This window comes from Olea europaea, chromosome 23 (assembly GCF_002742605.1).
Source record: "Olea europaea var. sylvestris chromosome 23, O_europaea_v1, whole genome shotgun sequence".
Lineage (NCBI taxonomy): Eukaryota > Viridiplantae > Streptophyta > Magnoliopsida > Lamiales > Oleaceae > Olea > Olea europaea.
In genome coordinates, this window is record NC_036259.1 from 251,085 (window position 1) to 260,847 (window position 9,763).

Sequence of the window (9,763 nt, forward strand, 5' to 3'; positions counted from 1 at the left end):
AATATTTTCAAGTAGCATAGATAAATAAAAGAACAATGCATAAGTACATAATTTTTTGACAAACAAAAATCTTACAGACAACATATGGTATGTCGTCATTAGAAGATGGGAGAAAAGGAAAAAAAAAAAAAAAAAAAAAAAAAAAAACACAGGCATAATCTTCCAAAATTGTGAAATGTGATGAATCGGAGACAACCCAAACTGAAAAGGACACTACAATTTGTTGATACAAATCAAATAGAGGTGGATTCAAATTTAGTGACTTGATGTGATTGATAACGGTCATATTTTTCATTTTAATGAAAAAAGAATGGGAACCAAACAAGGGCCTAATAAATCCCACATCATTAACTTCCCAAGTCTGTGAAAATACATATAAGATGTCATTTATTTGGGATAGGGGGTGGTTAGATTAGCACATCTATAGAAGAGACACAAGGTACAATCAACCAGAAATTAGATTTGAAATAGAAAAAGTCTAATAGCCTAAAGCCAATCTGAAAATGCCACTGCAAATCCAAATGAGACCAACATTACTATTGAGCCACTTTGAGACGGCCATTAAATACCCACAAACCCCCTTTTTCTTCATCAGTCCACTCCCCACCCAATACTCACTAATTTCTTCAAACTCTATAATTCCTTCCTCTTCTTGCCATTGGAGGGCTCAGTGTCATGGCTAAGAACTCGAAGAAAAACCTGAAGAAGAGCTCGACCTCGACCTCGACCGATGATAACAATGACACTACCAAGGTTAAGAGAACGCGTAAAAGTGTTCCTAGAGAGTCTCCACAGCGAAGAAGTTCCATTTATAGGGGTGTTACAAGGTTCTCTCTATCTGCACATTGGAATCTGCTGCATATATTCATATCTAGTTATGTTCAATTCTATCCAATATAACATAATATATTTCTCGCATTTATTTTTATTTCTTCGTTGATCAAATTGCTTAACGATCATTTTAGGCACCGATGGACGGGTCGATATGAAGCTCATTTGTGGGATAAGAATTGCTGGAACGAATCTCAAAACAAGAAAGGAAGACAAGGTTTGTCATTTTATTTTATTTTATTTTTTCCCATTTTGTTATGTGCATTACTTTTAAGAAAAATATGTGAATATCTAATTTATCTGTCTTTTACTTTGGTACTTTTAATCTACATAACATGGTGGTTGCGGTGGGGTCAAATTAAATTGCAGTTTATTTAGGTAAGAAATGTACCCTATATTGACCAAATCTTAATATCAAAATTTCATTTTCTTCATTTCAAAAAAGAAAAAAAAAAGTAAATTTAAAATATTTTTGTTTGATTGTATTTAGGAGCCTATGATAATGAAGAAGCAGCTGCACATGCTTTTGACTTGGCCGCATTGAAGTACTGGGGCCAAGAAACTCTACTTAATTTTCACGTAAATTTAATATTGATCGCAATTATTTTCAAAAATATTTTAATTCTTTTATTAACATATCTGCATAATGCGAGCTTAATTATATTTTATTATGTAGTTTTCGACATATGAAAAAGAACTTAAGGAAATGGAAGATCAGTCCAAAGCAGAGTATATTGGTTCATTAAGAAGGTATGGAAATTAAACCCTCGTTTGATAGCAATTATTCATCCCAAAAATCGATTTTTTGACCTTTATTTTACTATTTCAGTCATAATTTGTAACTTTTTCATTCACAAGTGGGACTCATTTTTCTCTTTAATGACCAAAAAATCATTTTTCATAATTACTACCGAATAGACCACAATAAATATCTCAATTATTTTCATATTTAATATACAAAATTGTATTATTTTCTTACTTTTCCCATGAGTTTGGGATTATATTTCATTTCATTATTCCAAACTTGCAGAAAAAGTAGTGGCTTTTCCCGGGGAGCGTCCAAGTATAGAGGTGTGGCAAGGTAATTGACAATGAATTTTATAGAGATATTTAATTATTTTTATGTTATTAAAAAAGGTTTAACGAAAAATAAATAAATTTCCCAATTATAAATAAAAAACGTTGGACAAAATATTAGATTTAATATCGATAAATGGGGGATGCTATATGGACATGCCCTTGTCGGCACAGACAGCCCCTCAATTAGGGACTGCCACGTCGTCCCTTGTTTCGATAGTGGCTATCCTGTTCAAGTAGTTTTATCTTAGAAAAATTGTCATTAATAGATCTTTGCGTTTTAATGGCAGACAACCCCCAATAGGGGGCTGCCACGTTGGCCCCTATTTGGACAAGGGCTTGTCTTGTTAAAGTAGTTTTATTTTTGATAAATTGTCATATATAGATCTTTGTGTTTTAATCTGTTCCAATTTAGGGACGGATGTAGGACCACGCTACAAGCCGGATTAATATGTAAAAAATAAATAAATTTAAAATAATAATAATAATAAATGGGCTGGGCCCACTTCCCCTAACACGTCCTTGTTCCAATCGTTAAAAACCGACTTCAAATTTATGAGGTTGAGTATACCAAAATATGCGGAAATGTAATAATGGCTCTCCGGAAGTTGGAAGCCCCCAAAGGCATGAGACTTTCATAAATACAATAGGCCCATATGATCAGTTTTACAAACGAACTAAAGTCGGTTAAATTTAATGAATCTCTCGAAGTTGTACTAAGCTGTCCATTCCCAATGCCATGTTTAAGAGAGCAGTGACATGTCTCTTTAGCACATTTTTGACACTTTGACATATTACATTTTTTTTTTTTTTACTTCGTTCCAATGAAGATAGATTTATTTTCCTTTTTTTATCTGTTTCAAATTATATATCACTTTCCTGGTTGAAAGTATAATTGATTTCTTAATTCTTTAATGGGTAATGTTATTCATAATCTGATTAAATACAAGTCTCGAGGACAATTATATAACATTAAACGATAGATTTATTTTAACGCAAAATATCATGACTCATTTGATTGAACCGATAAAATGTAGTGCCACTAAAGTTAGATAGCATTATTCTTCTCTAATATACATTATTTAATGTGCGTTGTTATCAATAAATACAAACTACTCACATTTAAACATTATTTAATATACGAATATATTAGTTAAAATGCAAGTAAATTTTATATTTTCTTAGTCTGGGTGAAAATAAAAGCAAGTCTATCTATGTGGGATGGAGGGAGTAGCAATTAGAAAGATGCTAATATTGATGTTCTCATTTTCTATGAATAGGTTATGTACTATCGTACTGATGTGTTGAAATGTGTTAGGGGACAATAAATTTAGGACAACGATTATGGATGGAGAGTGCTGGCCAATACTAGAAGTAATGTGATAAAAAAAATAATAAATAATAATAATAATAATAATAATAATAATAATAATTTATTCATTGTATTGTTCAATAATTATTGTCTAATATTACATATGTCTAAACGTGCATAGAAGTACAAAGAGGTATGAAGTTTGATAACTTATAATTCACTATGCAAACATAGACTTCACCACTACATAGATATATGATAATCTAATAGCATTATTCTCTTTCTATTTCTTAAGAACTCATGAGTTTCACTTTTCTTTTTCATTTCATTTCATTTTATTTTTTTCTCCCAATTCACAGACACCATCATAATGGAAGATGGGAGGCTCGCATTGGTAGGGTGTTTGGCAACAAATATTTATATCTTGGAACATTTGGTAGGTAACAAATAATTGCACCTACACATACATACATACATACATACATGACATGACATGACATGATATGACATACATGCATAAATACAATTACATAACATGATACATACATATACATGTATATATTTCATGTATCTGTGTATGAATGTATGCATATATATATGTATGTATGTTATTTTCTAAATATTTTTTGTTCAATATTTTGATATTATTTTTCTCGAAAGATCTACTTGGAAGGCATTGCATTATTCATTATTAATTTTGTTTAGATGATAACCTACTAAACATCGAGGGATAGAAACCTGAGGTAAAAGATTGATCATGATCATAATTTGGAAGATCAATGAATCATTTTTAGACATAAATCGGATTATTATTATTCATTACTATAAAATAATTGATATAGCCTTTTTTGATTTTAGTAGATTTTAATAAAAATTAACGAAATTTGTGCTTGAAAAGTTCCCCTGTTTGTTTTCCATTCTTTTCCATTTAAAATGAAAAACGTGATCGTTATCCATTACATCAAGCCACCAAATTTGAATTTCTATCTCTTGTACGGGGTCCGTAACAACTATATTTTTCGTTCTCATTCTTTCAAAAATGAGAAAGAAATGAGGTCCTTGTCCTCGCTAGTTCAATATACTAATTAGACGAGTCCATACACTATAATACATGATTAAAAAAGAGAGACATGCAAAATGTTTGTCCCTTTATCTTGTTTAACACAGTTTATCCTTTGTCCCATATTTAGATTAAACTAACACCTGTTTGACTCCCATTTTTTGGAAAAATGTATTTTTAAATAGTGTTTTGATATCATTTTAAGCATATATTTTTCAATAAAATAATATTACGCGCAAATTCAAAACTTTTAATTATTTTTTAACTATATATTTTTCATCAATACACTATTAAAAAATGCAGTGCCCCTAGAATGAGGCACAGACAAGGGCTAAAATAAGAAAGTATCTTTTTTTTTTGTGGGATGTTGTTAAATAAATCGACTAGTATCCTAATGTTTTCAAATTTAGTCTAATTAGTAAAAGGATTATGCTACTTGTACACAAAAATTGTGCATAAGAAATTACATAAAATGATATGTAGGAAAAGATTAGACGAAAAAGTTTACTGTGTTTTACACTAGCAAATGATAAAGTGATATGTGATATTATGTAACCCGAGTGGAAAATGTATATAGTTATGTTAGTCACATCTAGACTTATTTTGTTAGCGTAGCTTGGGAAAAATTAAATTACCTCATAACCTAAAATGTGACATTATGTAATTTATTATGTAAAATTTAATTTACATGTATCGAGGTCCCGATTAAAAAATACAGATAGTTATGTTAGTCACATCTAAACTTATTTTGTCAGCTTAGCTTGGGAAAAATTAATTAACCTCATAACATTAAACTGCTAGGGCTGCAATATATAGTAACTTTCAATCCCCGTGACAGTAATTTCTTCCCTTGTCACCAAATTTCTCATGCAAATTTAATACATGAATTTATTACTCATAAAAGGTATGTGAATTTCCCAAATTATTCCAACTTCTTTCTTGCAGCTACACAAGAGGAAGCAGCAATTGCATACGATATGGCAGCTATCGAGTACCGTGGACATGAGGCTGTCACAAATTTTGACATCAGTCGATACATAAGCTACCTAAAACCTAAACAATGTGACACGAGCAACAACCCTGACCTTAATGGTCCGGTCGACATTACTCACATGCAAAACTCAGACGAAGAAATCCACGACCACCACCATCTGAAAATTAGCTCAGGTCATCATGAAACCACTGTAAAACCACCACGTTTGGAAAATGGCACCACCTGTCCGTCCACTCTTGGGATTTTGCTACAATCCTCCAAATTTAAAGAGTTGGTAGAGCAAACCGCGGCTTGTGACAGTCCATCTACGTCGGAGCCAGAACCTCCACGAAGTAGCTTTCCAGATGACATACAAACATCCTTCGATTTTCAAGATTCAAGCAGCAACTTTGCTGAGGAATATGACATTATCTTTGGAGACTTGAATTCATTCCAATGCGAGCTCGATGCTTAGTTAAGGGAGATGGAAACTTGAGGAACAATTTAATAATTGAAAAACAAACATTCGTCTATGTTCATACAAAGGCCAAAAAAAAAATGATGTGTACTTGAGAACTATATATTTGCATATCTTCTATCTAAAATATAGTAGTAAGACTCCTCACACCCCCCCCCCCAACCCCTCCTAACTATTTTATATATATTTAGATATAGTTGGATAACAATAAATCAATGCAATTTAGGAAAGTCAATAAAAGGACGTCAATTTACGTCCTTGATTTTCTAATTGAGAGACAACAAGAAATGTTACTATGTCTTAAATTTGTGGACCTTATTCAAGACAATGGTTTATATGTTTATGTTCTAGTAAGATTGTCGTTAAGTCTAAATGTACTTTTTTTTTTTTTTAATCTAATCACTTACATATGTATTGTGTCCTAAGTCCAATTCATTTGGACGTAAACACTTTTAATATGTTCAATGTAATTATTTTTGGCAAAATCTATTATTTAATTAAATTAATTTTCTAATATATTAAACTAATAAAATTTCGGATATTCATATCCTAGTAAATTGTTAATCACAAATAGTTGTCAGCGTGAGAGACAGATCACATATGATAGAATTTTGAATTATCAGTAATCATAAGTAACAAAAAGACACGGATACCCTTATTACGGTTTGACCATCACATGTGGCATTTCTCAAGTTTGAAGTGAATAGTAGATATCAGAAGCTAAAATGTAGTAAAATTTAAACAAACACGTGGATATTTTGTTAAGGAACAAAACATTGGACACATGCACAAGAGATTTCACATGGATAATTATTTGAGTATCAGCAGTTAATCTGTAACGTTCGAAAGTGAATTGGTTCATTGACTTGATGTCATCATAATACCTTGACAGTCATGCTGTGGTAATATTGGATGTTGCTTTGTTGAGAGTCACTAATAGGGCATCATTCGAGCATGTCAAGAATCATATAAAAGTTGTGAATGATTAATAGAGGATTTGTCTCTCTTAGATAATAAGATATTATTATCTACATTTCCTTCAGTTTACTTGATAACTAAATCCTTGGCCAACGTATGCGCACAAGTTGTAAAGAGTTTTCAATTTACATTGATTTTATAGGGGATAAAAGATATGATTAATAATCGAGATGTCACTTCATATCTCAAAATTGATCAGAAGACGAATAAATTAAAGTTTAACAATAAATCAATAAATTTGGTTTTATCGTATCACGTGACATTTTTTTTCATATGTATTACCCTGACACATTGCTAAATGTCAATTTAGGACGATAAGTGTAAATTAATAATAAATTAACATGGAATTTAATTTATTAATTTTAATTGGATCAAAATACTAATTCACATCCTTCGGCATAATGATCGGAAACTTAATGGGTTAAAAAAATGAGAACTAGAAGAATGAAATATATTAATTAATTAAATAATTGAGAAGTGTTGAATAATTAATCAATTTGTTTGGTTATTAACGTGCTAAGAAAATTAATTGGATTAATTAATTTAAAAACCAAGTTTAATTAATTAGATTAATTAAAAATTAGATAGGGTAGAATTTAAGTGTGCTCGAACTTCTATTAATAAGTTGTTAGGGTTGATAAACATACAACATTATTCATTCTCTTGCTAGTGATAAGTGTAGTTTCAACACTTATCCAGGGTCCTAAGAGATGGTATTTTGTTATTCTTTAGACAAATTAGTGACTATTTGTTATTTATTACTTTTATTAGAAAAAAATTTATGTTTGGATGAAGAATTAGAGGAAAGAAAGAAAAGGGGCTCGATCGAATCAAATAAAAAGCTTGAAGACTAAATCGCAATACTTCAAAAGTTGAGTCGAATTGCAAAATGATGATTTGAGAATGCCAAAAGTCAATTGAAATTGAAGAAAAGTGAATGGGATGAGAAATTTTGGAAAATGATCAAAACACATACACGAGAATATCGGTCCCCAAAAGCTGTACCATGTGTATGAATGGGTCACTGGCCTTGCCTATGCAATGTTTCAAAAATCCAACTCAGAGATCAAATCAAGTGTATTGTGTGTACAACATACGCGCCAAATGAACCATGTGTACGTATAATTCAATTCCAAAAAAATTTGTTTTCCTATTTTGTTTTGAAAACTTTTGATATACAATCTTTTGACACCTTATTTATACTAAGGGGCCATTCAAAATGTGGGAGACCTAATTTTTATCACTGTAAGCCGACTTTTGAGACAAATAGAGAGAAATTATAAGTAAAAACAAAGAAGTTATCGCTTGTATCTGGATTTGAAGACATTAATTTTTATGAAACAAGTTTTAACGATGTAGCCATTTTGTAATACATCATTCAATGGAGAATGTTATAAATAATATGTTGTGAATAAAATTGTTGACCAATAGTTGATTATATCCTTAAAGTTTTGATTATAACAAAGAAGTTAATCTTATTTTCTAACAAGTTGAATTTAAGTGATTATAGTTTTTCAAAGTATATTATGAAAAATTGATCGATAATCGTCAAAAGATCAAAAGCTTTCATCGCAAATCAAACTCATGAAGGAGGTCAAGACCGAAGAATTTAAGAGCCAAACTTTGGAGAAAAATCAAAGACTTGATTTCTTTGAGTTAAGCTCAAAATCCTTCTATGTATTAAAAACAAATTTTCTTACACTAAAAGTCATTTGAATGCAACGTTTTGATCTAATATAAAAATGACTTTTAAAAAGATATTTTGACTTGAGAAATATATTTTTATCTTGAAAAATTAGTTAAATATACATCCCAAAAGTCCATGTCTTCCAAAACCTTCAAATTAGGTCAAACGGGGCCAAAATGCAAAAATATCAAAAATTATCGGCAGTCAATCGGCCGTAAGGGACGGTCGACCAGTCAAAGGTGGTGGTAGACCGAAAAATGTCAACGGTCTAAAATTTGAACTTTCTAATATTTGATTTTTACTGTACAAACGACTATATTAATTATCCGGAGAAGAGGTGGTCGATTGAACAAGTCATCTGAACTTGCAGATTTTTTTTGACGTTTTGAACTCCATAAATATCCTCACTCTTTTCATTCTTCACAAGAGATTCAAGAGCATCAAAGTGAGATATTTTTGTGATAAGAATTCTTTGAGCTTTCTTTTGCATTCGTTTCTTTATATAAAATAAACTTTGAATGATTCAAACTCCTTAATCAATCTCATCAAAGTTTTTCATCTCTCTTTTTTTATTTAACATATTTCAATCATTCATAGAAGAGAGATATATTTTGAAGAAAAGTTTTGAACTTACATTATATTATTTCTTCCACTTCTATATATTAAAATTTTAATTTATCAAATCAAACTTGTAAAATTATAATATTTATCAAAGTTCCACATCTCGCTTTTGGTACTTAATTTATTTTCATTATTCATTAAAAGAGAGATATTTTGAGAAGATTTTTGCATTTATTTCTTTTTCATCTTCTTATTGAAAAATTTTGATTGATTGAATTAAATTTTGAAATCATCATATGCATCAAAGTTTTCTCATATAATACTTGGGCTATATTTATTGCTATTTATTGAAGTGTTAGTCTCTCTTTATTTATCTAAATTTGTGGGTCATATTGAGATCCCGTGAAAAGTTTAATAGTATAAAGATCAGTGCTCCTTGTCGTAAGTCACCTTGTGGGTCATATTGAAGTTCCGTAAAGCTCAATATTGTATAAGGATCATTACTCCTTGTTAGTAAGTCACCGAAAGCATTGTACAGGATTGGATTGCACCAAAGTCGATCAATATAGTGAAAATGTCTTGCTCGTGTCGGAGAAATTGGTAACGGAATATGTGGATCATTGATTTGAATTGAACCTCCACAATTGTATCATTTGCATCATCTCTACCCTTTTACTTATCGTTATCTTATTTATGTTTATTATTTGATTGATCTACTTGCTTGTATTTTCTTGTAATTATTAATTAATCAACATATTATTTGCTTACATGATTTAAGTTTATTTTTTTAAAAAGTTTTAAAAACC

The 9,763-nt window shown here is 30.4% G+C and overlaps 1 protein-coding gene across 1 annotated transcript; it reads left to right on the top strand.

The window, feature by feature from the left end:
* Positions 1 to 563: 563 nt before the first annotated feature.
* On the top strand, positions 564 to 5,839 carry LOC111372046 (AP2-like ethylene-responsive transcription factor At1g16060). The gene is made up of 8 exons (XM_022994199.1): positions 564 to 827; positions 966 to 1,048; positions 1,201 to 1,209; positions 1,322 to 1,410; positions 1,508 to 1,581; positions 1,862 to 1,912; positions 3,580 to 3,656; positions 5,226 to 5,839. The coding sequence occupies exons 1-8, from the start codon at positions 676 to 678 to the stop codon at positions 5,726 to 5,728; spliced, it is 1,038 nt and encodes a 345-aa protein (XP_022849967.1). The 5' UTR covers positions 564 to 675; the 3' UTR covers positions 5,729 to 5,839.
* Positions 5,840 to 9,763: the final 3,924 nt, after the last annotated feature.

Bases quoted from the DNA above. Each gene is read 5' to 3' on its own strand.
- LOC111372046 (XM_022994199.1), top strand. From the start codon at position 676: ATGGCTAAGAACTCGAAGAAAAACCTGAAGAAGAGCTCGACCTCGACC. The intron at 828-965 runs GTTCTCTCTATC...CGATCATTTTAG, and splicing joins ATTTATAGGGGTGTTACAAG to GCACCGATGGACGGGTCGAT. The intron at 1,411-1,507 runs GTAAATTTAATA...TTTATTATGTAG, and splicing joins AAACTCTACTTAATTTTCAC to TTTTCGACATATGAAAAAGA.